Genomic DNA, 27,880 nt, shown 5'->3' on the forward strand with positions numbered 1-27,880 from the left:
AGTGCTTGCTAGGGATAAGTGCTTGACAAATGCCAATTCTATGATTTTTTTTTTGAGGAGGGGGACCAGCTGGTCTCGATTCCCACCAGGGAAGGATGAGAGGGAATGGGCTGAAATTGCAGCAGGGAGGATTCAGGTCAGAGGCAAGGGAGGGGAATTCTCTCCTTTGAGATGGTAAGTTCCTAGTGGGCAGGGAACGTGTCTCCTAGGTCTGTTGTACCGTCCTCTCCCAAGTGCACAGAACAGTGCTGTGCACGCAATAAGCACTCGAGAAATACCATTGATTGATTGATTTAGGACCAGTTCTTGCAGGTGATCAATCATATTTATTGAGCACTTACTGTGTGCAGAGCAATGTACTAAGTGCTTGGGAGAGTACGACACAGCAGTGTAACAGACACATTCCCGGCCCACGACGAGCTTTCAGGGGATCTTATATGCTTCCACCGTGCAGGGGAAAATCTGGAAGGGATTTCCAGGGCCTTCTGGAAGGAGAGGGGAACAGTGGGTAGATGTGGAGTGGAGGGCCTGGCAAACTCAGACAGTAAACCCTGAAGCAACCCAACAGTTCTTGAAAATGAACAGGTGGTCTTGGTCTTCATTCTTTTCTTGGGAAAGCAAGGAATAGGGCTTGAGGTAAAGGATCTGGATGTGTTGGAAAGTCGCCTCTTGAAACCGTTCTAACGGTTTATCCAACGGTTCCCTCCTGGCCTCCTAGTGGTTATGACACATACTAGGTTGATTCCGGAGGGGTTCATCGGACCATCAGGATGTGGTTCGAGGTGTCCCGGACAGCCCTCGGTTGCGTGAGCCCTTATGGAGCAGATGGGGCTCTCCCATGGCCAGGAACCAAGAGTCTTCCCACCACTCCTGGAACATCAACCACCTTAGTTAGTACTTGCGTTTGTTTATCATTCATTCTTTTCTCTCGCTTATACTCATATCTGTCCATTTACTGACTTCTCCTCATTAGACTGTGAACTCCTCTAGGGAAGGGAGTACCTTTTTTACTCCGTCCGTATGTTCCTCAACCATTCAGCACAGTGCTCTGCAGGCAGCAGGTGCTCAGATAGTAATGGCGATACTGTTGATACCTATTCCCAGCACTCTCTGCTCTTAATTCAGCTTTTGGAGAGAAAGCAGCATCAATTCCCTGCTCTTCTGAAAGGTCCGGGGACTGTTTACTCAAACCTGAATGGGGCTCCTTTGCTTCCAGGCATAGGGCTCTCTCCTATTTAGAGCCAGATTCTAGGCCGTGTCTTGGGTTACCCACCCCACAGCCTGGAAATGCAGCCATCTTGGGAGCGGACTTTGGGAGAAAGATGGGCCATGCTGGGGAATGGCACCACTCCAGAAGGGCCAGAAGTTACATGTTCCCTCCATGGGTCTCTCTTTCTTCCAGAAAGACCAGGACTCTGTTTGGAAGGTGTCTATCCATCAGTCAAACAATCAGCGGTATTTGCTGAGCACCTACGGTACACAGAGCACTGCAGAAGCCCTTGGAAGAGTATTACAGAATCAGTAGATACAATCCCTGACTCCGACCTAGTGGGGGAGACCAGAAGTAGAATAAATTACAGATAGGAGAAAGAAGGAAAAAGGGCCATGAACACGAGGTAGTGCTTAAGAAATGGAGTAAAGCTCTTCCAGGACAAGGATCGTGTCTACTAATTCTATGGAGGTCTCCCAAGCACCTAGCACAGTGCTCAGGACACAGTAGGTGTTCAATAAATACCATTGATAATAATAACGGTATTTGTTAAGCACTTACTATGTGCCAAGCACTGACTGATATGTACATAAGTGCTATGGATCAATGGATCAATCGATGATATTTATCGAGCACTTCCTGTGTGCAGAGCACTGTACTGAGTGCTTGGGAGAGTACAATACAACAGAGTTGGTAGACACATTCCCTGCCCACAGCGAGCTTCGGCCTGTTCATTCATTCAATAGTATTTATTGAGCGCTTACTATGTGCAGAGCACTGTACTAAGTGCTTGGAATGAACAAGTCGGCAACAGAGACAGTCCCTGCCGCTTGACGGGCTTATGGTCTAATCGGGGCAGACGGACGGACAAGAACAATGGCAATAAATAGAGTCAAGGGGAAGAACATCTCGTAAAAACAATGGCAACTAAATAGAATCAAGGCGATGTACATTTCATTAACAAAATAAATAGGGTAATAAATATATACAGTTGAGCAGATGAGTACAGTGCTGAGGGGATGGGAAGGGAGAGGAGGAGGAGCAGAGGGAAATGGGAGGAAAAGAGGGTTAAGCTGTGGAGAGGTGAAGGGGGGGTGGTAGAGGGAGTAGAGGGAGAAGGGGAGCTCAGTCTGGGAAGGCCTCTTGGAGGAGGTGAATTTTAAGTAAGGTTTTGAAGAGGGGAAGAGAATCAGTTTGGCGGAGGTGAGGAGGGAGGGCATTCCAGGACCGCGGGAGGACGTGGCCCGGGGGTCGACGGCGGGATAGGCGAGACTGAGGGACGGTGAGGAGGTGGGCGGCGGAGGAGCAGAACGTGCGGGGTGGGCGGTAGAAAGAGAGAAGGGAGGAGAGGTAGGAAGGGGCAAGGTGATGTAGAGCCTTGAAGCCTACAGTGAGAAGTTTTTGTTTGGAGCAGAGGTTGATAGGCAACCACTGTCTTCCCTAGAGGGGAAGACAGACTTTAATATAAATAAATGATTCCTGGATATGTACATAAGGGCTGTGGGGCTTTGCTCTACGGAGGATACGAGTACTTAGGTGTTTAGGTGGTACTAAAGTGTTGAAGTGGCAGTTGGGGGGATGTAAGTTATGGAAGGAAAGAAAATATCTAAATTAACCAGTGCTTCTATCAAGGCTTGCATGCTTTGCTTCTGAAATGGTACCATTTTATAATTGTGCACCCTGCATTTGGGTAGTTCTTTCAATTCTGTCTGTTTTGCATCTGGGCCAGGAGTTAGTTATGTCCTGTGGTTTCTGGCCCTGGGCTCATCCATGCACTGGGTGGAATGGTAAATGCAAACATGAATTGCTGGTAATCAAATCAATATTAGACATCTAGATTCTTTTTCTCTGAAATAGAAAACAATCCAATTTAATCCAATGTAAAAATCCAGTGCTATTTTGTGGTTTTCTTTTCCAGACATCTTTATTTAGTGATTGCTTAAGAAAATAGAATTTCCTCTATAGATAAGTATTATAGAATCTTGTTTTCTAATCATGATTGCTTCTTAAATTTCCTCCCACAAAATATACTCTTAAAGTATACATTGTACATCGATCATCTCTTTGCTGGGCTGAGGCCAGCTGGCGGCCGGCATTTCAGGCCTTCCCCAGCCAAGGGAGCTGTGGCTTCTGGAAAGCATCGAGGCTGAGCACTGCCTCACCTGGGGAAAAACGGCCGGAAAACAAAAGAACGTGGATGGCTGCTAGGACCCCACCCGTTCACAGCCGCGTCCCATCTGAACAGTGAAGGCAGGTTCCATTCAGCCCAGTCGGGGCTTCAGACCAGGGCGGCACCGTGGTTCCAGGTTTTCGGCAGCTTCTGGGCACAGAGTTCATCATTTGGTTAGTGAATAAACATCCCTGGTGTATTTATGTCAAAGCCAAGAATTGGTTCAATTTTAAAGGCCATATCTCTTTCTTCTTAATATTGCTTTGTTATTCCCTTGGTTTTATCTCGAATGATCATGAAAAAGAAAGGCTAATTTCCTCTTAGCAGAACCTCTCATTTGAGCGAACCAAATTTTTAACTTTTATTTTTGCAGCATTTCGTTGATTTTGACATTTCAGGTAAGCTCAGAAAAAAAAACTCAGTATCATTCTAAGAAAACACGCACAAAGCATCTTTTATATTAATGTCTCTCTCCCCCTCTAGACTGTAAGATCACTGTGGGCAGGGAACACGTCTACCAAACCCACTGGACTGTCCTCCTTGCTGTTCCCCATCATTAGTGCAGATAGTTGAAGTGGTTGCTGCTGTTGTTTCTGCTCTTTCCCCTGATGTGAGGTAATACAACAGGAGTGCCTTTATTTAGCAAAGCTCCAAAGCTTCTCCTCTTCCCATGTGCACTCCAACTGAGGCCAAATCCAAACTGCAAATTATTAGAAACCTACGCAGTTAAGTGTCAAGTAAAAACACTTCCAGCGCCCCTATGCCGCTAATCAGGTGAACTCCCCGGCCACTCAGTAGCCATTTTTGACAATGCGGTTTTCAGAATACTGACTGAGTCATCTGTACCTAATGGCTTTTTAGGTTGATTTTAGACCAAAAAAAGTGTTAATAGCAAAGCCCTCGTCTGTAATGTTAAAAACGAGGCTACTAAAGGGATAGTAGCACGGCCTAGTGGATAGAGCACAGGGCTGGGCATTAGAAGGACTTGGGTTCTAATCCTGACTCTACCACTTGGCTGCTGGGTGACCTTGGACAAGTCAGTTCACTTCTCTGTGCCTCAGTTCCCTCATCTGTAAAATAGGGTTAAGACTGTGAACCCTATGTGGGGCAGGGACTGTGTCCAACCCAATTATCTTGTATCTACCCAGCGCTCAGGACAGTGCTTGGTACATAGTAAGTGGTTAACAAATACCATACTTATTATTATTGTTGTATTGTACTCTCCCAAGCACTTAGGACATTGCTCTGAACATAGTAAGTGCTCAATAAATACCACCGATGACGATGACGATGATGACGATGATGAGAAGACATCTCAGAAGGGCTTGAGAGATGAGGAGAGCAGTGGTCTGGTGAATATGAAGTGGGGGCGGGGAGTGGCATGAGCAAGAGGTTGGTGGAGGAAGAGATCAGAATGAGGCAGAGAGTAGGTTAGCTTGTGAGGAATGAAGAGTGGGAACTGGGGTGTAGGGAGGAGGAGAGATTGGATGAGTAGAGAAGCAGCGTGGTTTAGCGGGAAGAACACGGGCTTGGGAGCCGGAGGTCGTGGGTTCTGATCGTGGCTCCGCCACTCGTCAGCTGTGTGACTTTGGGTGAGTCACTTAACTTCTAAGTGCCTCAGTTACCTCATCTGGAAAATGGGGATGAAGACTGTGAGCCCTGCGTGGGACAACCTCATTAACCTTGTATCTATCCCAGTGCTTAGACCAGTGCTTGGCACGTAGGAAGCGCTTAACAAATACCATCATTATTACTAGGACGAGGAGGGAGAAGGCCGTTTGGGTCCCTTAAAGCAAATATACAGGCATTTCTGCTTAATGTGACCAGTAATTGGGTAATCAGTTGAGGTTTTGAGGAGCGTGGACACGTGTGCAGAATGACACTTTTGAAAAACAGTCAGGGCAGCGGCGTTAATTGTGGTGGGCAGGAAACGGGTCTGTCTATTGGTACCGTGCTCTCAGGAGCATTTAATAAACTGCTCTGCAGACAGTAAGAGTTCAGTACACGCGACCGACCGACCGACTGACGGGAGAGGGGAGAGGCTAGGGGCAGAGGTCGGTGAGGAGGCTTCCCAAATCCCCCTCCCTTGGTTACCTGGAGACAGGTAGAGAAGCCCAGGGTTTTACCTGTAGGATCCGTCCCCTCTCTCGCCCTCTCTCACACACATAGGAGACAGCAATAACAGCTACACAAGAGGAATTTTATTGAGTTGGAAATGTCCTTATAGGGAAAAGCTGGCGGGACAGGGGTGGGCCCTAGTACCCCGACCTATGGGGACAGCCCCTCTCCCCCTATACCTGTATCCCCACCGTACACACGTTCCCGGCTTCCCTTTCCCTGGTTCAGTTCCCTGTGGCCCTTCTCCAAGGGGAGTGGGTGGGAGAGGCCCTTGACGGCGGGAGGAGAGAGACGGGAGGGGTGGAGAAGGCAACGGCACCACATGCCGGGGCCAGATCCTTCCGGGCGGTTTTGGGGACGACGGTTGAGTGGGAAATGCCAACTGCGTAGCCTGGGGCAAAGGAGAGAGCAAGGACGATCAGATTGCAGGGCCTATTCCGCCAGGGTCGGGAACCCTTTATGCCGGGACGACGGTATACCGTTCGACGAATTTTCTGGGCAAGGTCTCTCGCAGGGCGTGACCGGGGAGGAGGAGCCCTCGGTGCCCCTTCCCCATCCCCGCCTCACCCGGGGTCCGCCCAGCTCCCGAGGTGCGCGCGCAACCGCTCGAGGCGGTGAGGGGGGAGGGGCGGCGAAGACCTGTGATGCGCGCGCAACCGCTCGAGGCGGCGGGCGGGGGAGGGGCCGGCGGAGACCTGTGATGCGCGCGCAACCGCTCGAGGCGGCGGGCGGGGGAGGGGTCAACGGAGACCTGTGATGCGCGCGCAACCGCTGGAGGGTGGGGGCCGGCGAAGACCTCTGGTGCGCGTGCAGGCAGGCGGGCGGGGGCCTTCTCAATATGGAGCCTTGGGAGAGTGGCTGTATTGTGAAGCCGGCCCGTTGCCGCCCGCCCCCGCCCGCCCTCCACCTGCACCCGCGGGGCCTTTTAGTTTCAGTTTCCGCCCAGTGTCGGGGGCGGCTAGCGTCAGCTCGGGGCAGAGCGAGAAGGCGACCGGGCTCGAAGGGAGTTAGTCCGGCCCGCTCGATGGGGGTGTGGTGTGTGTGTGTACGTGAATTCGGCCAGCCAGAAATCGGAGTGGGGTTGGCGGGGGGGTCCTATGGTATCGGGGAGGCGGGGGGGGAGTGAGGGGCGGGGGATGCCGGGGTTGAGGGGGCAGCCACACGGGTTGGAGCCACACGAATGTCACTTAGCACCACGGGGGGAGCCCGCACGGGGCCCACGCCCCCACCGGGGGTGTCCGGTGGGGACCACGGGGCCGGAGCTCTTCACAGTACAGATTCCACTGGTAGCCCAGAGGGGCCCAAGTCGGGCCGGGCCGGACGGCGTGCCTGGGCCGTGGGCGGGAGGGAAGAAGGGAGGAGTCTGGGCTGGCGACAAGAGGGACCAGAGAAGAGGGGTGAGGCCGGGACCGCGGCGGTTGCCGCACGCCCAGCCTGCCCCCCGGGCTCGGCAGAGCGGCCGGGCACCGTAGGGGCCCGGACCCCCCCGCACGAGTCCGGACGGCTTCCGCCCGGGCCCCTTCCCCCCTTTCCCTCTCCCCGGAAAACGGAAAAACAGAATGGGGGAAGGGTCTCGGCCAAAGGTAACTCCGGGGCTTTCCCTCGCCCCCGCCCCGCCGAGACGCCAGGGATCGTCCGGGCCGCGCGGTGACACCCAATAAATATGTCAGAATTCCAAGTCGGTCTCCAGCCCCGCTCTCTTCCGCCCCCCCTTCCCCTCCCCGCTCGCCTCCCCCCATCCAAACTGTTTCCACTCGCTCCAGCCCCCTCGGATGACCCCCGCCCCCCCCCCCCCCCCGTCGGGCTCCGTGGGGATGTCAGAGGCATTTCTCCTCGGCTGTGGGGTCCGGATGGTTCCGCCCGGACCTCCCTAGCGCCCCAGGCACGTCTTGCAACACATCTGGCGAAAGTAGGAGCGACTGCAGAACTTGAACTTGAGCACCAGGGGGCAGTAGGCGACCTTGTTCACATCCCTGCACTCTGGAAGCAGCGGGGAAGGAGGGGAGTGGATCCTGACCCCTTCGGGAGAAGGGCCATCCACACCCACCCCATACAGTCGGGGGAAGGGGAGGATCCCAGACCCTCTCGCAGCTCCAGATTCTCCACCGAAACCATCAAGCGCCCCATTTCTGGCCCGAGGTATCGGGATCCACCCCATTTAGCCCAGGTCCCCGTCCCCTCCCCTTCCCTTTCCCCTTCCCTTCCCAACCTTGTTCCCGGTACCTTCGGGGCTCTCCGTGGGGCTGCTTTCACACTTGGTCTCACATTGCTGTGTGGCTGGGGGCTGCAGGGCCGCCGTGCAGTCCCCGGACAGCTGGCCGGTGTGGGTGGTGCACAGCACAGAGCGTAGTTGCTGCCCGAAGCCGCACTGGGCCGAGCACTGTGGGGACAGGGGCAGGCGCTCAGCGCCCCGGGCGGAATCGGGGCCCACTGGACTCGCTGGCTCCGCGTCTCTCCGCGGGGTTCAACGTATGTCCGTGAGCAGGGTCGTGCGAAGGTCTGGGCCCGCATGCACATCCACGTACGATCCACACACGTCCATGGGTGAGCCTACGTATGTGGTGTCCGGCCATGGATTATACGGGGGCGGACGTCCGCCTGTGTGTGTGTGTGCTTCCGCGTCTCTGCATGTGTATTTGGTCTGTGTGCACACTGGTGCCTATGTGAGAGAGAGCAGCTGGGTGTTGGGGGACACCCGAGCCGTAGGGTCAGTCCAGAAAGAGCCAGGGAGAGTGGGGGGCATCTGGGGATTTGAAGCTGGAGGTGAGGGCACCTGGAACTGACCAAGCAGAGGCTAATCTAACCGGGTGGGAGGAGGGACGGGATCGGGGGAGCCGGCATTTAGGAGGTGGGATCGAAAGGGCACAGGTGTAATCCCTGGGCCCAGAGAGACCCTAGAGGTCGAACGAAGGTGCAAAGTAACCGCATGGCCATGGGCCCCCGCCCCTCCCACAAACGCCTCCCTACCTCTCCCCACTCTCCAGCCACCCAACGGGGTGGGGGGCAGCGGCGCAGATTACACCTCATGCTGGTGGGAGGCTTGGTGGCGGCTGAGCACTGTGAAGCGGGCAGCGTGGCGCTGTGGTCTCCACTCTTGCACAGGATGACACGGTGGCGGAGGCCAGGCCCGCAGCTGGGGTTACACTGGGGAGTAGGGGAGGAATGGGGGTGTGTGGGGTGAGGGGGCATCCCGGGGGATCCCTGTCGGACACAAGTTCCTCGGGTATTACCCTGAGCGGAAACTGCTTGGGGACACCACTGTCACCTCCCTCTCCCCACCATGGGGGCCCACAGGGAAGTAAAGGTTCAGAGGGGACCGCAGTCACTAATGGAACAGCAGGCACATTTGCTGGGATTCATTATGAGTTCTCGGCTCAGGGATTCGGTGGGATACGGCTGCGGCTCTAGATGACATCTGTTACTGAGTGACCGGAGCCGGGATCTGAAGTCACGACCCCCCCTTCTCACTTCCCCCAATGCTCTCTGCTCCCCGTCCCCTCCCTCCATTCCCGGGCCCCCGTCTCCTGGCCCGGGGGGAAATTGCTGGTCAGCTGGTGAGGGGGAGCCAGAGGCGCTGACCTCAGACCAGTCAAGGGCAGCCCACTCGGGCGGGCAGGACTGACTGCTGCAGGGTTCCAGCACGTGGGGTCGAGGTTGGGCACAGGCACTGTCATCCAGGGTCTTCTCTTCGTTGGGTGAGATCCGACGCTGGCACACCACTGAGCGGGTTCGCGCTCCCCTGTTGCAGCTCCGGCTGCAACCTGACCAGTTGCCCACGGCCCAGCTAGGGGAGAGAAAGGAACCGGAGGGGCAGTGGTCGGGGGTGGAGGGAGGCTGGGGGATCGGGACAACTCTTTGGAGAGGATTGGTCTGTTGCCCTCTGGTGGAGTTATGTTACCAAGAAGCCTCTCACCCCAGCCCAGCCCCCTGTCACCTGGCTTCTCACCTGGACAGGTTCTCACCTGGGTGGGCAGGGCTCAGTGTTACAGGATCGCTGACGCTCAGGCAACTTGGCGTGGGCCTTGCAGTGGTGCGAGGGGACGGGGGAGCTGTCCGGCTGCTTCCGGCACTCTGCGGCCTGGACTTGGCTGCCTGTGGGGTTGGGATGGTGCCCTGCGGTCACCCGTCCAATGGGGCCGGTCCAGCCTGGCCGGCCCTTGCTGCCACTGCCTCCTCAGCTCTACCCTGACCCTCCTGCCAGGGGCCTAGTGGCCACCTGGGTGGGCGAAGGGCAGGAATGATTTGGTCACCAACTCTTCCTCTCCGTCCTGCCCTGGGCCTCAAACCCCCATCCTCCCACCCACCTCTGTGCCCCTCCTCCTCTCTCTCCCTCGCACCCCCAGGCAGCCTACTTACCCCCTGCACACAGGGCAGAGCACTTGGTCCAGGGAGCATAGTGCCAAGTGTAGGTCGGGGGCAGGGCTTCGTGGGTGATGGGAGCATTGAAGCGGTAGCGGATGCCCTGCAGGTCTGAACGCACCAGCACCTAAAGGGATCCAGGGTAGGGGTGGGCCCTTAGGTCCTGGGCAGGATGGGAGGGACTCCGAGGTTGAAGGCCAACAGATGTCTTTTTTCAGGCTGGCCTAGCCCAAAGGGGCTAAAGGAGTTGGGGGAGATTTTGGTGGGGGAGGGGGCCACCTGGGGGCAGTAACCAGTACCAGAGAGGTGTAGGGATTAGGATGGGCACACAGATTCCTTTCTCGTGCCCCCAGGGGCCCCTGGCAATGGCCTAGAGAGGGATGTGTGCGTGTGTGAGTGTATGTGTCTATGTGTGTGTACCTGCCCGCGAGCACACTTGGGGGCTGGGGAGGGGTAGAGATGAGTCTGGGTGGAGGCCACCTCCCTCCCCGCCAATCCCATTCTATGGTTACCATGACGATGAGGGTGGCATTGGTGGGCCCCAGGGCCTCCAGGCACTCAGGTTGGTCGGCCCCCTGGCGCAGGTGAAAGATAGTCCCAGCCAGGGGCAGGCGGAGCTGGGGGGAAGGACCTGGCTTCCCTTCCAGCAGGAAGGCATCATTCTCCCCCTTCAGAGCTGAGGGGGCACACGCTGGTCACTCTCACCCCTGCCTCCCTGAGGCCTCCCCACATCCTCCCCTCATATCTACTCTTCTTACCACACAACCTCCCTGACCAGCACCCTCCAGACCCCCACCCCCAACCCTGCCCCGGTCCCCTCCGGTCTCCCGACCTCGGCCCACTCTCACCCAGGTGGCTGAGGGAGAGATTCAGGTTCCGGATGGAGATGTGTACAGAGCCCTTGGGGATCCAGATCACCTCTTCGTAGCCTGCATGGCAGCCCCCACCCATGGGTCAGTGAAGCTGGGGGAAGGCACCGGGGGAGGGGGCAGGGGTTGCTGGGCAGCGTGCCTGGAAGTTGAGCAGGGCAGGGGGCGGGAGGGAGACACTACGGAGGCCAACAGGGCGGTTGTGGTGCGGCCTGTTCTCTGGGAGAGCCGTAACCCTGGGCGGGTCCTCTTCTACCAAGAAGGTGGTCAGTCGCAGCTCGGAGAAGGCACCGGCTCTTGGTGTCGTGGCTTGGAGCACGCACGGTGGCGGTTTAGGTCGATCGGACAGTTGTCCCTGAACGTGCTCTAGTCCTGGGCCGGAGATCCAGGAGCTCTTGGGCCTCTGACCCCTCCCCCCCGCCCCCACCCCACCACACTTTCTTCTATCACTCTTGCCCTCACGATTCCGCAGATGGAATGAGGAAGTAGGGGGTCCTGCAAGGGCTGGGCCACAGGCACGGTAGGGGATGGCGGGGAGCGGGGTAGAGGGTGGCAAGTTGGGCCGGTGGCTTACCGCCCTCAGTCAACGTGGGGGCGAAGACACCTTCGATGGTCTCGCAGGAGCTGCCGTCACCCCCGCACACGCGACACTTGTCTTCTCTCAGGTCCGAGCCCAGGATCCGGTCACAGCCGACATGCTAGGGGCGGGCAGGGAGGCGCCATCAGGACTAGGGACCCTGGTCCCCCTCCCTCCCATCAACTCCATTCTTCCCCAGGCCCCGTTCCCGGCACTCTCACCCTAATGCCCGAGTCCCCCTAACCCTCTTCCCCACTTCTGCATGCCCATTTGCCCCCCCCCCCCGCCCCTCTTGCCAGGCCCCTTCACTCCTGCCCGGCAGCCCCTCACTTCCTGGCCACCTTGCATTCCCCGTTGACACAGATGTCGATAGTGTCCGGCCGGCAGGGGGTCCCATCCACTACGGCGGCTGCCCGTTCAGTGTAAAAGTTGAAGCCCTCGGCCAAGCAGTTGAGAGAGCAGGACTTCACCCCACCTGGCAGGGCCCCAGTCATCAGTCTGCCATCAGTCAGGACCCCTCTCCGCTTCCCGCCCTGACCCCGGGACCTGGGTGGGTGTCTTGAGGGAGCTGGCTTAAGGCTGCCTGGCACCGAGACTGGGCCTTCTCAGTGAACCCAGCCAGTGGTTTCTCCAAGGTGGGACGGTCCGATCTGCCCTAGCGAAAGCCAGCGAGGGCCAGGGCCCAGAGTCCATAGGGGGCATCAAGGAGGAGGAAGAAAGCTGTTGGGAAGGAAGCAGGAGCTGGAGGATTTCTGGAATTCTGGGAATTGACTGATGGAATGGACCCTTCGGCACGGACTCCACTGAGCCCCCAGCTTAGGCATTTTCATCAATAGGGCAGCAGCCTTGCTAGGATGGGCTAGTCTGAGGACCACCAGGGATCAGCCCTGACTCCCGGGGGCCTCCTCCCTCTTTCCCCATCTCCATCCATTTCTCACCTCCCCGGTAGGTCCTCCACGTGTAGTATTTGCCCCGGAATGGAACACTGTCGAACTCAGAACACTGCAGCTCCCGGAAGTCCTGGGAGCCAGGGGGACAGTCCTGAGGGACAGAGAGACCCTCTGAAGCCTCTGTCTCCCGGGTGGGAGGGGGAGTGAATAATAATAATAATAACGATGGCATTTGTTAAGCACTTACTATGTGCCAAGCACTGTTCTAAGTGCTGGGGGAGGGGGAATACAAGGTAATCAGGTTGTCCCACATGGGGCTCACAGTCTTAATCCCCATTTTCCAGATGAGGTAACTGAGGCCCAGAGAAGTGAAGTGACTTGCCCAAAGTCACACAGCTGACAAGTGGCGGAGCCAGGATTAGAACCCGTGACCTCTGACTCCCAAGCCTGTGCTCTTTCCACTGAGCCACTGTGTGTCTGCTGTGTGACCTGGGGGCAAGTCACTTCACTTTTCTGTGCCTCAGTTACCTTCTCTGTAAAATGGGGATTAAGACTGTGAGCCCCATGCAAGACAGGAACTATGTCCAACCCGGCAACCTAATATCTACCCCACACTTATTACTGTGCCTGGCACATAGTAAGCACTTAACAAATACCAATTTTTTAAAAAAGGAAAAAAAGTCACTGATTCTCAGCCTCCCCCCCTTTTGGGTGGGGTCCTATCCCTGGCCCGAGGGGCTGGGAGAGGGATGGGGTATGGCATGGGAAGGGCAGGGCAGAGAGTGGATTGGGTTGTTTCGGATGCAGCCCTGCCCAGAGATGTGCCTCTTGCCATCCTGGCCAGGCTCAGGAATGGCTCTTCTCCTTCTCCCAGGGGACTTAAGAACCTGAGATGGGAAGGGCAGGGGAGAGAGAGGAAAGGGAAGGAGAGAAGGGAAAGGTAGAGCCCAGAGGTACATAGAACAAAGCTTGGGCACTAGGGAGCAACGATTGGGGGAACCTAGAGACCTGGATTGGAGTCGGGGGAGGTAAGGAAGTGGGGCTGGGCTGGCCAGGGCCAGGCCCCTACTCACATCAGTGTTGCAGGATCGATAGCGCTTGCGCTCTCCCAGGCAGTACTTGCCCCCGATGGTTGGCCTAGGGCAGGAAAGGGGAGACAGAGGGGCGGTGCTGGGACAGGGAGAAGTGGTGGAGGACCTCTGCCCGGATACTCACTCTCGTCTCTTTCTCAAGCCCCCCACTCCCACCCCAACCCCCACCCCGAGGTATGAGGAATGAGGTTGAAAGCCCCAGAGCATGCCAGCAAGAGGGAGTGGAGGAAGGAAAGAAGGGAGGTTGTGTGTGTGTGTGTGGGGGGGCTGCTGCTGTTCAAGGGGGGTTGGCCCTAACTCCTCCAGAATGTCTGAAGCTACAAAGTTGAGTGAAGAGTTGGGGGAAGAGGGCTTCTGGGGCCCATCCCTTTCTTTCCCTTTCTCCTTCCTCTTCCCTTCTAGTAGTGTGGGGGGCCCTTTCTCAGTTTCTGGGGTCTGGGATGGGTCTCCCAAGGACTCTGGGGGCCCTGGCAAGATGGGGAACCAAGGACACTGGGGGCTCTGGCAGGAAGTGGAAGAGATAACTGCTCCTTAGCCTTGCCCAGGACCTGACAGGGCTCTTGGGGCTGAGATCCCTCCAGCTCACACCTGGCCCAGGCTCTGCTCTGCTCTGCTCTGCCCTGCCCTGCCCTGCCCTTCCCATCTGCCTGCCTGCCTCTGGACCCTGGGGGAGGGCTGAGAGGGGACCTGGTTCACTCTTTCACTCACTCTTGGACACCTGGGGCAAGGAGAAGAAGGGGGAACGGCAGGGGCCCCGCGGTTCCTACCTGGGACTGTCACAATGGCGGGTGGAGGAGGAGACGCCGCCCCCGCATGTCCTGCTGCACTCAGCCCAAGGGGCCCACAGCCCCCAGGCCCCGTCCACTCCCTCCGGCCGGGAGCCAAAGGGCACACACACTCGTTTGTAGCACCACTGAGGAAACAGGCGGCTTCACAGGCCAGGGGTTCCCCAGCCACCACCAAGCCCTCAGCCCAGGCCAAGGTGTCGCCCTGGCGGCGGGGAGGTGGGGGGGGGGGGCCCGAGCTGGGGACCTCTCCCCGGGGCCTGGCAGAAACCTCCGTGGCTGAGCCAGGCCATCCCCTCCCGTCCTCCCCAGACTGGGAGCTGGGAGTTGGGAGCTGGGAGCTGGGTGGGGTGGGTGAGCCCCACTCCTTCTTCCAGCTCTCCTGACGGGCAGAACCCCCAAACTGGAGGTTTGGGGTAGGGGAAGGGGTGGTGCAGGGTTTAGAGAAAGGAAGTGCCGCCTGGAAGCTGCCCAGCCCCAGCTGCAGGGACCGGAATATGCCTGCCTGCTCCGAGGGCTCCCTGGGAGAGGCTGCCAGGCCCTTACCCCCTTGTCGACGGTGCTGCTTTGGCAGATGGTGCCCTCGGCGGCCGGGATGCTGTTGGTGATGCAGCGGTTGCTCTTGCTCAGACACCAGAGCTCACTGCACACCTCCTGGGGGAAAGAGGCACCCGTTAGGTGGAGAGGGAGGAGTCCTTGGGGTGAGGGTCTTGCACCCCTGTTCATGTGGTGGAGGGGTGGTGGGAGGGAGCCAGAGGTAGCTGGGGATTCAACAAGCCCCCTCAATTGGCCCGGGCAGCTGAGGGGCTGAGCCCCTGGATCCACCTACCCCGGGTCAGGGGCAGGGGAAGGAGGGAAGGAAGGGGAGGGGAGAGGGTCCAAGGACTTGGACCCATGTGTTGGCAGGGCAGGAGGGAAGGCCCCAGCCATCATCCAAACAATGGTGTTGACCGAGCGCTTATTGTAGCAAGCGCTTGGGGGAGGACAGTACCACAGGATTGGTAGACATGTTCCCTGCCCACAAAGAGCCCACAGTCTGTAGGGGAAGGCAGATATTAATATAAATTATAACTAGGGAAAATGTCAGGATATGTTCATAAATCCTGTGGGGATGAGGGTGGGGTGAATATCAATAACGTAGACAATGCAGAGGGGTAAGCTCCTCTAGATTGTAAGCTCGCTGTGGGCAGGGAATGTGCTCGTTTATTGTTATATTGTACTCTCCCAAGTGCTTAGGACAGTGCTCTGGAGACAGTAAGCACTCAGTAAATATGATTGAATGAAAATGAGGGCTTAGGGAAGGCCTCTTAGAGGAGATGTGTTTTAAGGAGGGTTTTGAAGATGGGGAGAGTGGTAGTCAGTAGGATATGAAGGGAGGGAGTTCCAGGCAAGAAGGAGGACATGGGTGAGGGGTCAGTGGCGAGATAGATGAGCTCGAGATACAGTGAGCAGGTTGGCATTAGAGGAGCAGAGTGTGTGGGCTGGGTTTAAGTAGGAGACCAGCAAGGCAAGGTAAGAGGGAACGCCGATTGAGTGCCTCGTAGCCGATGGTAAGGAGTTTCCGTTGGGTGCGGAGGTAGATGGGCAACCATTGGAGGTTTTTGAAGAGTGGGGAGACGTGGACTGAATATATTTTTAGAAAAATGATCTGGGCATCAGAGTGAAGTATGGACTGGGGTGGGAAGAGATGGGAGGCAGGGAGGTTAGCAAGGAGGCTGATGCAGTAGTCAAGGCAGGATAAGGTTTGTGCTTGGATAAGCATAGTAGCAGTTTGAATGGGGAGGAAAGAATGGATTTTAGCAATGTTGTGAAGGTTGAATTGACGGGACCTTGTGACAGATCAAATATGTGGGTTGAATGAGAGAAATGAGTCGGGGATAATGCCGAGGTTACAGGCTTGTGAGACAGAGAGGATGGTAGTGCTGTCTACAGTGAGGGGAAAGTTAAGAAGGGCAGGGTTTAGGTCCCCTCCCCATTGCCCCTACTCCCCTCTGCTCTATTCCCTTCCCCACCCCTCAGCACTGGTGTATATTTGTACAAATTTATTATTCTATTAATTTTATTAATGATGTGTATATATATTCAGTGCTTAGAACAGTGCTCAGTACTTAGAACAGTGCTTGGCACATAGCGAGTGCTTAACAAATGTCATCATCATTATTATTATTATTATCTATAATTCTATTTATTTTGGTGCTATTGATGTCTATCTACTTGTTTAGTTTTGTTGTCTGTCCCCCCCCCCCGCTTCTAGACTGTGAGCCTATTGTTGGGTAAGGATTGTCTCTATCTGTTGCCCAATTGTACTTTCCAAGCGCTAGTACAGTGCTCTGCACACAGTAAGTGCTCAATAAATATGACTGACTGAATGAATTGGACATTCATTCAATCGTATTTATTGAGTGCTTATTCTATGCAAAACACTGAACTAAGTGCTTGGGAAAGTACAATATAACACTAAACAGACACATTCCCTGCCCACAGTGATCTTACAGTCTAGAGGGGGACATGTTAAGTTGAAGGTGTCTGTGGGACATCCAAGTAGAGATGTCCTGAAGGCAGGAGGAAATATGAACGAGATTTCAGAGAGGGAGAAAGATCAGGGCTTGAGCTGTAGATTTGGGAATCATGCGCATAGTGGATGATAGTGGAAGCCATGGAAGGGAATGAGTTCTCCAAGGGAGGGGGTGAAGGGTAGAAGGGGACCCAGAACTGAGCCTTGAGGGACTCCCACAGTTAGGGGGTGGGAGGCAGAGGAGGATCCCTCAAAAGAGACTTGAAATGAGCAGCCAGAGAGCTAGGAGGAGAACCAGGAAAGGACAGTGTCAGTGAAGCCGAGATTGGATAATGTTTCCAGGAGAGGGGGTGGTCAACACCGTCGAAGGCAGCTGAGAGGTCGAGGAGGATTAGGATGGAGTAGAGGCTGTTGGATTTGGCCATAAGGAGATTAGTGATCTTTGAGAGGGCAGTTATGGTGGAGTGAAGGGGGCAGAAGTCAGATTCAAGGGGGTCAAGAAGAGAGTTAGGGGAGAGGATATGGAGGCAGCAGGTGTAGACAATTTCCTCAAGGAGTCTGGAGAAGAATGGTAGGAGGGAGATGGGGTGATATCTGGAGGGCGACTCTAGGGGGCTGGGGACCTCTGGGAGCTGTGGATGCTGTGGGCTGGAGGCAGCTAGTTTGGGGGCTCTAGGGGGAAGATCGGAGTTCATGGGTCAGGTGATGGCAAAAGGGAATGGACTAAGGTTTTGGGAATTTTTTTTTTGGTATTTTTTAAGCGCTTCCTATGTGCCAGACACTGCAATAATTGCTGGGGTAGAAACAAGCTAAGCTGGTCAGACACAGTCCATGTCTCAAATGGGGCTCACAGTCTTAATCCCCATTATATAGGTGGGATAACTGAGGCCCAGATAACTTAAGTGACTTGCCCAATGACACACAGCAGACAAGTGGCAGAGCTGGGATTAGACCCCAGGTTCTTCTGACTCCTAAGACCGTGCTCTATCCACTAGACCACACAGTTTCTCGATACGAATTCAGTCCTATCACTCAATCAATCAGTCAGTCAATCAGTGGTACTTATTGAGTGCTTACTATATGCAGAGCACTGTTCTAAACACTTGGGAGAACACAACAGAGTTGGTAGAGTTGGTTGATACAGCAGAGTTGCCTGCCCACCAGGAGTTCACAGTATAGAGGGGAGGCTAGGGGCCGGATGCTGGTGGGCCAGAAACTGAAGTCCGGGAACTGGGTCCGGGGCCTGGAGTATGACGTCAGGGGGCTGGGGAACAGGAGGGCTGGGGCCTGGGGTCTGGGGATCCAGTAGTTGGGAGCCTGAAGAGGGCCTAGTGGAAAAGCCAGTGGGGTTCTAGGTTTAGGGAGCAATTGGGCCCAGACAGCTGCACTGTGTGCTTTCTTTCCTCCCAAAGCATAGTTTCCTAAGAACTGCCCAGGGTAGGAGTAAGCAGCCATGAGTAAGCAGGCAAGAAAAGGGGCCTGGCCCCACTCATGTCTAGGTGGTGTGTGTTTCAGGGGGGAGGTCCCAGAAAAAGATCCAGGATGTCTTGCTCTGCCTCTGTCTGCTGGGAGTTTCGGGACAGAGATGGCTGATCGTTCATCATCTGAGCAGGAGGAAAGAGGACTCAGTCAACTCTTTCCTGCCCTGCTCCCCCCAATGACATTCCACCCCATCTCCTCTGCCCCTGCCATTCCCTGACTCCCTGTGCCTCCCCCACCTACCTACCTCCTCTTGCCCCTAAGGCCTGGTCTTATGACCACTGGTACCAAATCCTCTTTACCATGACCAAGTTCAGGCTCCAAGCTCAGAGCAGACAACTCACGTCCTAGATCAGATCACCAGGCCCAGAGTTTGGGCAGGGGCAGCAAGGAGAACAGTGGGAGGATGCAGAGAAGACTGGGATTGGAAGAGGGTAACTTCTTCTTTAGGAGGTGGGGTTTTTTTCCCCTTGTGGAGCAAGTAGGATGGGGAGGAGCAGGTAGGCAGGCTCCTCAGAGTTAACGGGCATCAGAGAGACCCGATTTGGGGTCTCTCGGAGCCCCCAGAGGGAGCGAGGCAGGGGCTGCAACATGGGTTTCATCCCTCATAGCTGGGAGCCAGCCCCCACTGTTTCCCCAATAGAGCTGACCTTGATGAGGGACCAATGGAAAATGGGCATGGGGGCAGGAGGGTGGGTGAGAGGGCACAGGAGTGAAGAGAAGAAGTGAAAGTGGGGAGTGGGAGAAGCCTGCCAATTTGTGCAACCTGCTATAAAATTCAGGGCATGACCCCCATGAAAGACCACTGAAAACTGATCCATGCAATCTCACCCCATGGGAGACAGATACCAAGGCTAGCATTTAGGGGGTGCGGGGATGGGGGGAGAGTGTTCAGACTAAAGCCTCCATGTGCCCCCTCTTCACACACCACCTCAGCCCCTAAGCCCCGATTCACCCGCTGGGAGTTTCGGGACAGAGATGGCTGATCGTTCATCATCTGAGCAGGAGGAAAGAGGACTCAGTCAACTCTTTCCTGCCCTGCTCCCCCCAATGACATTCCACCCCATCTCCTCTGCCCCTGCCCTGCCCTACTTGCTAACATGCTCTCCTGCCCTGCTCTGCTCTCTCCTGTCTTCTGCATTTATACGGCACTCTCCAGTACTATCCTCTCCTGCCCTGCCTCTTCCTACCATCCTTTGCTTCTTTCCCCTGCTCTATCCAGCCCTGCTCACTCCCACCCCACCCTAACCTGCCCCTTGATTCCCTACCCCTGCTCTCCCACTCTGCCCTGTCCTCTCCTCCCCTGCCCCGCCCCATCCTTCCTAGTTGTGTACCACCTTCTTCTGCCCTGCTCTGTCCTGCCCTGCCAGGGCCAAACTCAGTGGGAGTATGGCCCCAACCTGGGCACCAGCAGTACAGTCCCTCAGTGCCCCTTACCCATGGGGATGGCTGCTGGTCTGGGCAGGCAGCTCACAGTCCACTTGAGTGGCAGGTCTCAGAGGGGGCTTGCACTGCCCTTGGTTTCCTGACTCACTTCCCCAGATCCTGACTCCAGCCCTCTCAGGACTGCAAGGAGGGTTTTGCAGGGAGGATCCACTCACTCCCCAAGATGCAGGAAGGACTCCAGGTCCAGTCCCTATTCCCTGGACCCCTCCCTTCCCGACCCAGGAGCCCAGGTCCAGTCCCTGCTCCCTGGGTTTCCCCCACAACCCTCCCTGACCCAGGACCCCGAGAGGAAAGCAGGAAGGCTCTCTACCCCGTATTTACACTGGCGAGATTTGACTCCATACTGGAAACGGCACTGCTCATCTGCGTCGTAGGCCTGGCCTGGGGCCATAGTCGGGTACACAAAGTCCTGCTTGGGGGGCGCGTTGTTCAGGCACAGCCCCAGGCCGGAGCTGGGAGGGAGGGGAGAGGGGGCACAGGTCAGGATTGGGGAAAGAGCTGAGGGATGGCAAGCCCCCTGGGGCAGAGGAATCTGGGGAAGCTCAGCTGTCAGTGAGGGTTGGTGCGGGGGGGGGTCTTAGCTCTTTCTGGGGTGATGCCTGAGGGTAGGTTGGGAGACAGAAGGGGAGAAATCTCTAGAGAGCTTGGGCCTCTTTCTCCACATGGCACAAGGCCCAAATTCAACCCTTTTCTAAAGCTACAGGATCTAGAATCTTGGGGATGTACATCTGCCGGGGCTTAGAATCTCTGACTTCTAGATCACCAACCTCATTCTTTAGATCAGGGCTTTGGGAGGACTCAAATGTATCAGGGCTCTGCTGTCTAGTGGAAAGAGCCCGGGCCTGGGAGTCAGGGGACCAGGGTTCTAATCCTGGCTCCTCCCTTTGCCTGCCGTGTAACCTTGGGCAAGTTCCTGTAAACTTCTCTGAGCCTCAGTTTCCTCCTCTTCTGTAAGATGACTCAACACCTCTTCTCCTTCCTACTAAGACTGTGAGCCCCAGGTAGGACAGGGACTGTGCCCAATCCGATTATCTCCTATTTAGCCCAGTGCTTAGTACAGTGCTTGGCACATAGTAAGCACTTAAGTACCACTATTATTATTATCGTTATTACTATGATATATGGTGAGTGACATCTAATACGGCAGCTCCTAGATGGTTGTGCTACCAAATGGCAAAACATTTGCATTCTTCACTCCCCGCTTTCCTGGAGGTACAGGACCGGGAGAGAGTAGGAGTGGTGGGGAAGATGAGGAATTGCAGGCACTTACTCCAGGAAGCTGGTGATGTAGTCACGGCTGCAGCTGGACCAGACAAAAGGGTTGGTCTTCATGGTGATATGGGCAGCCATAAGCTTGGCTGTCTCATGGCCACGGGCACCACAACCATTGCCCACGCCATCGTGGTTCATGCCAAACCTGGGGCAGGCACATGCAGGTCAATCCAGCCCACAGGTTCAAATCTTTCCCCCGTCCCCTGCCAGCCCCCTCCCCACACCGAGTTGGGGGAGCCTCCCTAAGAAGTAGCCAAGCATGGTTTCCTCCCCACTGTCCCGGGGACCCTAGCCAGCGGGACTCACGTGTGGCCGATCTCGTGGGCAATGGTGAAGGCTGTGGCCAAGCCAATGTCTTCGTTGATGCTACAGCTTCTCTCCCGCTCGCACATGCCTCCTACGGGGGCCAGGCCTGGTAAACAGGGTGAAAGCTGCTGTTACATGGGCCTTGGGGTATTGAGAGAAGATACACCCATCTCAAGAAGGCACCATGGAGAGTGGTGAGCTCCAAAGGACAGGTCTGTCCTCAGTCCCTGGGCTTGCCCTTGGCAAGCCCCTGGTGACCACACCTGCTCAGAGCACACTGGTACATGCATGGGAACTCTGCCCTACGTCCCAGAGCCCCCAGTCCACTGTACCTAAGGTGCCACATGGCTTGTTCTTGTAGATGCAAATGTCATACCTGGAAGAAATGGAGGGGAGAGGGAGGGGCAGGTGAGGGGTCAGGAGGGATCTCCCAGGTTTGCTGGGATGCCTCCCATGGGGCAATGCCATCCCAAACTGGGCTCCCACTCGGTCTCTCAGTCAGGTGCCTTCCCCATCCCCAGGGAGAGCGACTTGGAGACCATTCGCCCTATTCTAAAGGGCTTCTTGGGCTTCTTTCAGGCTCCCAACCCTCAGTGGAGAGATGTGGGGGAGGGGGTGATGACCTTCTGTCCCAGGAACAGGAACTCAGCTAGGACCAGCATGAAAGGAGAGTTGGGAGTGTGTGTGTGTGGCTGGTGGGTGGAAGGTGGGTGGGAGAGCCCTGGAGACCTTGGGAACAGGTCTTCCTGGCCCCTGATATCCACCAGGAGGTCAGGAGGTAGGTATGACTATCTGGGCCAGAGGGACAGATTAGGAGAGTTTCCAGGGGTCTCGTTCCTCGCCCCAGGCCGGGAAGTCCCCAGGCCAGCAGCTCGAGGGCCGGGCAGGCTTTGAGCCCATCTAGAACTGTGCTGTCCCTTCCTGGCTTCGCCCCTCCCTGTTTCTGGTCACAGCCCCTTTCCCCTCCTGCCCAGCCCCAAGCCCTCACTGAGGGATCTCCAGACTGACTTCCCCATCCCCTGCTCCATCCCTGAGATGGGATGACATTTCCCCCCGAGATCCCTCCCCACCCGGATGAGATTTCCCCCTGGCTCTGCACGCCCACAGCCCCGCACCGGGTGATGAGCACAGCGGTGTCATGGTTGGCGATGCCGTTCTCCGGGATGGCGTTGCCGTGGCCGTTGCGGTTCACGATGGATTTCTGCCATTTGCAGAAACTGTCCAGGGACTTCCCGGCGTGATGGTTTATCTCCAGAGTGGGCTGGCAGGAGGGGACAGGCCAGTTGGCCCAGCTTATCCCCTCCTGCTGAGGGCAGGGAGGGGACAGGGCGTGGCTGGCAGCCTTGGTCCGGCCTAAGGTCACAGCAGGGAGTAAACATGTGGCATTCACACTCACAGGAAGCTGTGCAGGCCAGATCTCAGCAGGTTCAAGAGGGGTTTTGGAGAGATTCATGGACGAGAGGCCATGCTGGTTTACCAGAGGGTAAGTTATGAGTGCTGGAGGGTCTATCCCAAGCCATGAGGACGGGGGTCCAGGAGGGTCACCGTCTCATGGTTCCTCCGAGGGTCTCGGTGCCGTTGCCGGAGGCCGAGTCCTGGGTTGGGTGGGCTGAACGACTGAGCTGGGACTGGCATTGCCCGTGGGCTTATGTTCTTACGTCACCCGAGGAGCCAGGGGCAGGGGCAGGCTTGCACTGCAGGTCACTCGGCGGCCAGCCCGTGCCTCCCCAGAGGAAACAAGTCATCCCTTGGGGAGAAGCTCTCAAAGGCTGGACCCACCTAGGGCTGAGTCCAACGTGGGGACATGGGGGATGGGGGAGGAGGGCAAGGGCTGGGGCCTGGGAGCACAGGGAATAAGAAAAGGGCAGAGGCGGGGAGACCCTGGGGGGAGAAGGACTGGATTGGTGAGGCTGCTGCTTGACAGAAAAGAAAAAACATGCAAATCTCCCAAAATAACAGGCCCGTGAATATGTTCTTTTTGAGCTCCCATTTCAGTCCCATTTGGTTGAGGATGGCAGTTTTGCCGAGGGGCTGTGGGCCTTGGGAGGCAAGGAGTTGGAGGGGCCAGGGAATTTGGGCTCAGAGGAGAGCCCAAGAGAGTCTGAAGAGGCTCAGGGATCTTGGTGGCCTCCAGGGGGCCTTGGCTTCCCCCATCACCCGGGCCTCTCACCTGGTCCTCCGTGAGCAGGATCAGTCGGGTCACCAGGATGTTAACTATGTTCCCCAGACTTGAGTCCTGGAAAAGTTTGGCAACCTGACCTCCAGAAAACAAGAAAAAGGCAGTTTTACAATGAATTCGGTCCCCAGGACCCGGGCAGAGTCAGCCAGTTTGGGTTAATAATGTTGGTATTTGTTAAGCGCTTACTATGTGCAGAGCACTGTTCTAAGCGCTGGGATAGATACAAGGTAATCAGGTTGTCCCACGTGAGGCTCACAGTTAATCCCCATTTTACAGATGAGGTAACTGAGGCACAGAGAAGTTAAGTGACTTGCCCAAAGTCACACAGCTGACAAGTGGCAGAGCCAGGAGTCGAACTCATGACCTCTGACTCTGAAGCCCAGGCTCTTTCCACTGAGCCACGCTGGTGACAGTGGGCGACTGAGAGGGAGCTGGCACCCTGAGCTTTGCACTTCTTGTGTTTGGCACACTCTGTCCCTGTAGGAGTAGTGAGGTCTATGGGGAAAAGCAAGGGCCTGGGAATCAGAGGACCTGGGTTCTAATCCTGGTTCTGACACCTGACTGCTGCGTGACCTTGCACAAGTCACTTCACTTCTCTGTCTCTCAATTTCCTCATCTGTGAAATGGGAATTCAATGCCCGTTCTCCCTCTTACTTAGACTGTGAGTCCCATGTGGTACAGAGATTGTATCTGACCTGATTTGATTTGTACCTACCCCAGCGCTTAGGACAGCGCTTTACACATAGTAAATGCTTAACCAGTACCATAATAATAATGGGTGACTTTGGGTGCCCCATCTCTTGGTCTGGAGGTGTACACCACTCTCCTTTTCCCTGGGTCTCTGTGAAACCTCTCTGTGTATCTCTGTGTGTCTTCTCTGTGTGGGTGGTAAGTGTGGATGTGTGTAGTGTCCTGGTGAGTCCCTGGGAAGGTGATGGGTGTGACTGTAGTTATCTGTGTGTATGAGTCTCCTTGGAACACTGACTAGGCACCTCCCTCTACCCTCCCTCCAGCCACCCGCCCGCCCCCCCCCCCCCCCCCCCCCCGGCCTTACCACTTGGCCCAACTCCACTGCCTGGGCCTCTTTTCCCATTGGTCCAGCTGGGGCTCTCTACTATCTTGTTCCTGGGTCCCTCCCGCCCCCAATTCCGTGGGCAGGGGGTGACCCTTACAATATTCATGATGGCCAGGACATACTGCTCGACATCACGCCGCCCATGGTAGGCCACCATCATCCTGTCGGCCACCACCAAGGTCTCCACATAACGCTCCTGGCTCACTGAACGTTTCAGGGCTAGCTGGCCCCGCTGCGTCTGGTTGCCCAAGGGTTTGGTGGGTGCTGTCTTCAAGGGGCGCAACCACCAGGGCCTCCCCTTCCAGGGCTTCTCGTCTGCAAGGAGGCCGAAAGACTGGCTGGGCTGTCCCACCATCACGGCGGCCGGGGGGGAGGGGGCGATGGGGTAGGATGGGGAGAAGGAGAGGGAAGGGAACCTGAAGACTGCTGACCCCTGAGGAGAGGACAGAGGTTCCTGCTCTCTCTTCCAGCCAAGGCTTCTGCTTGGTTTCTCTCTTGGGCACCCCCAGCCTTGCGGTTCCTGCTCCTTGCTGCCCCGATCCCATTTCTAAGGCCTCTCTTCAACCACCCCCCACCCTCCCAACTAGCCTCCCTAGCTCTGTTAAAAATCACAATGGCTCTGGCAGGGGAGAGCTCAGCATCAGCGAAGGGGATGAGATGGGGTTGGGGGTCGGGGTAGGAAGGGGAAAGGGGGTGAGCAGCCGAGGGAGAGGGCCCTTAAGGAATGCCACTGGTGGGGCAGGGATCTCAGGCGGGCTGGATGGGTGGTACCTAACACTCCACAGGCAGCATCCAGGTGGGGGCGCTGCAGGGATGAGCGCTTGTACACCACATGAGGGCTGCCCTCTCCTTCAGGAACACCGGATCCTCTTCCACTCAAGGGCTCGATGAAGTACTCCTCTTCATCTGCCACGATCAGGCCATGCTGGGAAATAGGGTGTGTCAGAGACCCCGGGGGCTGGGTCCCCGCCTGTCCAGCCCACCATACCGATTTCCACCCTGTCTCCCTACCCCCACCGCTGTCCACATGGGCTGTGAGGCCGGTATCTGGGAGTGCCGAGGTGGGGGACGGGTGCATTTCTCAGGGTGAGTCTGGGATGAAGGTGCCTATGAGGATGTCTGGGTGTCTCAGTGGCCCATGAGTGTCTATGAGTGTGATTGCTGTTGAGGGGGAGGGTGTTAGTTTTTGTCTATAAGTCTGTAGGGACGACTGGAGGTCTCGGGGGTGTCTGGGAATGTGTAGGTGATGACTAGAGGTCTCAGGGGGTGTCTGGGAATGTGTGGGTGTCACGCTGAGTATGTGCCTGGGTGACAATGTGGGAGGGAGTATGTGACATGCTCCGTGTGTGCATGCAGATGTATATGAGGATTCACGTGGAAGATTGAGTGCATGTGGGAAGGTGTGCCCAGGACACTGTTCCTGTCCCACTCAGGGTGGGGTACTTCTTCCTCTGGGTTGCTGTTGGCTGAACTCTTTCCCCAGAACAAGGGGAGTAGTGTGAAGGGGTGGGGGTTGGGGTCGGGGGGCTGGGGGAGGAGCAGAGAACTGGCTGGAGGCCATTTCTGGACTGTGGAAGAAAAAAACCCCTGGCTTCCTGGCCTCCCCAGAAAAGGAGCTTTGGTCTGGTCCAAACATTTGGTACAGTGCTCTGCACATACCATTGATGGATGGGGGCATGGGGAGAGTCCTGGACCCAACTCAGAGGGGAGTTTGGGGGCTGGAGTGGTGGTGATGGTGGGTTTGACGGGGAGGGTGTGTGTCTAGGGGAAGAAACTGAGAATAAGAACTTAAGGCCCTCCACTTGACACCCTTCCAGGTAGCTGGGCAGGCAGGTGTCCCTGGCACAGGGTAGGGATCCTGACTCATTCCTGGGGTCAGAGCCCTTGGGCAAGCAGGTTCCTGGAGTTCAGTCGGCCCTGCCTCACCAGCTGCAGGATCTCCCAAGGGGCCCTCTCTCCCTCCTGCCTAGCCCAGCTCCCCAGCAGCCCTGCCACATGGGCCTCCTTCCCCACCCCCTCGCCGGCTCTGGCTCACCAGCCCGTGGCAATTGCTGATGGCCACTTTGGAACTAAGCCGTTGGCCCTGCAGGTGCCCAGCATAGAGGCACTCCCGGCGGATGTGGTGGCGCCAGTCCAGCCCGTCCCGCTTCCAATACTCGACGGAAAAGTGATCGGCCAGCAGGTGGGAGGTGAGTGTCAGGTTGAGCAGGAAGCGGGTGTGCGGGGCCTCCACCTTGTAGAAGACTCGTGGCTCTGCTGGCTCAGGGGGCCGAGTCCCCAGGCTGCGTCGCTGCCGCTGAGGAGGCGCAAAGTCCAGGAAGGCTCCATTGTGGTCTACACGGACGGGGAAGGTGATCTCATAGCTCTTGAGGCTGGAGAGAAACTCCTCTGCGAGGGCAAAGCAGACCGCCATGGGGCACTGATGTCCACTTCTGCTCTGGGGCTCTCAGGGGTGGGGGTAGAGGGGAAACTGAGGCCTATGTACGTACAGAGGGTTGGCTTGTCTTGGGAGGCCCAGGAGGAGCCCTGGAAACAAGCCGGTGGGCTGCTTGGCAGGGTGGGGGTGGACCCGCAAAGCCAGGAAGTAGAATTGCCCTGCTGGCCCTCCCCACCCCTCCCCTCCCTCCCTTTGTCCCCCCTCACCTCCCTCCCATCCCCACCAGGAGGTTCCATTTAGCAGCCCAACCCTCGGGGTCTCCCGAGGCTTCTCTGGGCCTGGGAGTTGGAAGCGGCTTGCCTGGCTGCCACTGCCTCCTGCCCCGACACCCTCATTACCCTTTCCAGTTAGACGGGGCAGAACAGCCTAGACCCTGGGGTCCAGAAAGCCCAGGCCAGTGGATGTGTCCCCTTCCCCCCAAATGGGAGACTCCTGGACTCTGTCCCCCCCAAGTCGGGGCAACTCCCTACCTTGTGATTGGAAGGCGGAGGCAGGCTGGCTGGGGAGACTGAGAGAGAAGGCCAGGGCCCATCTCAGGAGCCTGCAGGCAATTGCCATGGCAACGGCTGGGGGGCTGGGAGTGGGGAGCAGGGAGCAGTGTGCCAGTCCCCAAGGACCCGAGCCCACATTTCTCTCCCTCACCCCACCCTGGCTCACGGCCAGCACACAGCCTCCCTCGCCGGCATGAGAGCCAGGTGCAGGCTGGGCCTCTGGGGTCTTGCCGGCCTGGGCAGAAGGTTCCGGGGAGAGCTATGCGGAGGCCCAGCTCTCAGACCACATGTCTCCTGTGGGATGGAGGCAAGAGAGAGAGAGAGAGAGAAAGAGAGAGAGAGTGAGAGAGAGTGGGAGGGAGACAGAGACCCACAGAGAGAGGCAGAGAAGCTAGCGGAGGGGGAGAGACAGGCAGAAGGAAAGTCCAGAGCCCCAAGGAGGGAGGGAGGGAGGGAGGGGCAGAGAGAGAGAGGATGGGAGGGAGGGAGGGAGGCGTGGGGAAAAGAGGGATGGATGGAGGGAAGGAGGGATGGATGGAGGAAAGGAAGGAGAAATGAAGAGAGGGAAAGGGAAGGAAGAAGAGGTGGGGAGGGAGGGGGAAGGAAGAAGA

General features: G+C 56.7%; 2 protein-coding genes across 2 annotated transcripts; both read right to left on the minus strand.

Moving 5' to 3' along the window:
- Window positions 1-5,559: 5,559 nt before the first annotated feature.
- LOC114806492 (uncharacterized protein DKFZp434B061-like) lies at window positions 5,560-7,237 on the minus strand. The gene is made up of 3 exons (XM_029051114.1): window positions 7,190-7,237; window positions 5,978-6,593; window positions 5,560-5,889 (listed from the first exon to the last, which is right to left on the minus strand). Exons 1-3 carry the CDS (start codon window positions 7,235-7,237, stop codon window positions 5,723-5,725), a joined length of 831 nt encoding a protein of 276 aa, XP_028906947.1. The 3' UTR covers window positions 5,560-5,722.
- A 61-nt stretch (window positions 7,238-7,298) lies between these two features.
- On the minus strand, window positions 7,299-27,336 carry ADAMTS10 (ADAM metallopeptidase with thrombospondin type 1 motif 10). The gene is made up of 24 exons (XM_029049747.1): window positions 27,249-27,336; window positions 26,377-26,729; window positions 25,113-25,266; window positions 24,439-24,656; window positions 23,258-23,341; window positions 22,203-22,348; window positions 21,420-21,463; window positions 21,088-21,193; window positions 20,780-20,926; window positions 19,820-19,961; window positions 14,616-14,723; window positions 14,052-14,197; window positions 13,267-13,330; window positions 12,242-12,344; window positions 11,645-11,778; window positions 11,301-11,424; window positions 10,706-10,786; window positions 10,370-10,533; window positions 9,855-9,984; window positions 9,461-9,590; window positions 9,078-9,282; window positions 8,466-8,642; window positions 7,722-7,878; window positions 7,299-7,478 (listed from the first exon to the last, which is right to left on the minus strand). Exons 1-24 carry the CDS (start codon window positions 27,334-27,336, stop codon window positions 7,369-7,371), a joined length of 3,315 nt encoding a protein of 1,104 aa, XP_028905580.1. The 3' UTR covers window positions 7,299-7,368.
- Between the last annotated feature and the right edge of the window lie 544 nt (window positions 27,337-27,880).

The sequence above is a fragment of the Ornithorhynchus anatinus genome, chromosome X1 (genome assembly GCF_004115215.2).
Source record: "Ornithorhynchus anatinus isolate Pmale09 chromosome X1, mOrnAna1.pri.v4, whole genome shotgun sequence".
In the NCBI taxonomy this organism is placed as follows: Eukaryota; Metazoa; Chordata; class Mammalia; order Monotremata; family Ornithorhynchidae; genus Ornithorhynchus; species Ornithorhynchus anatinus.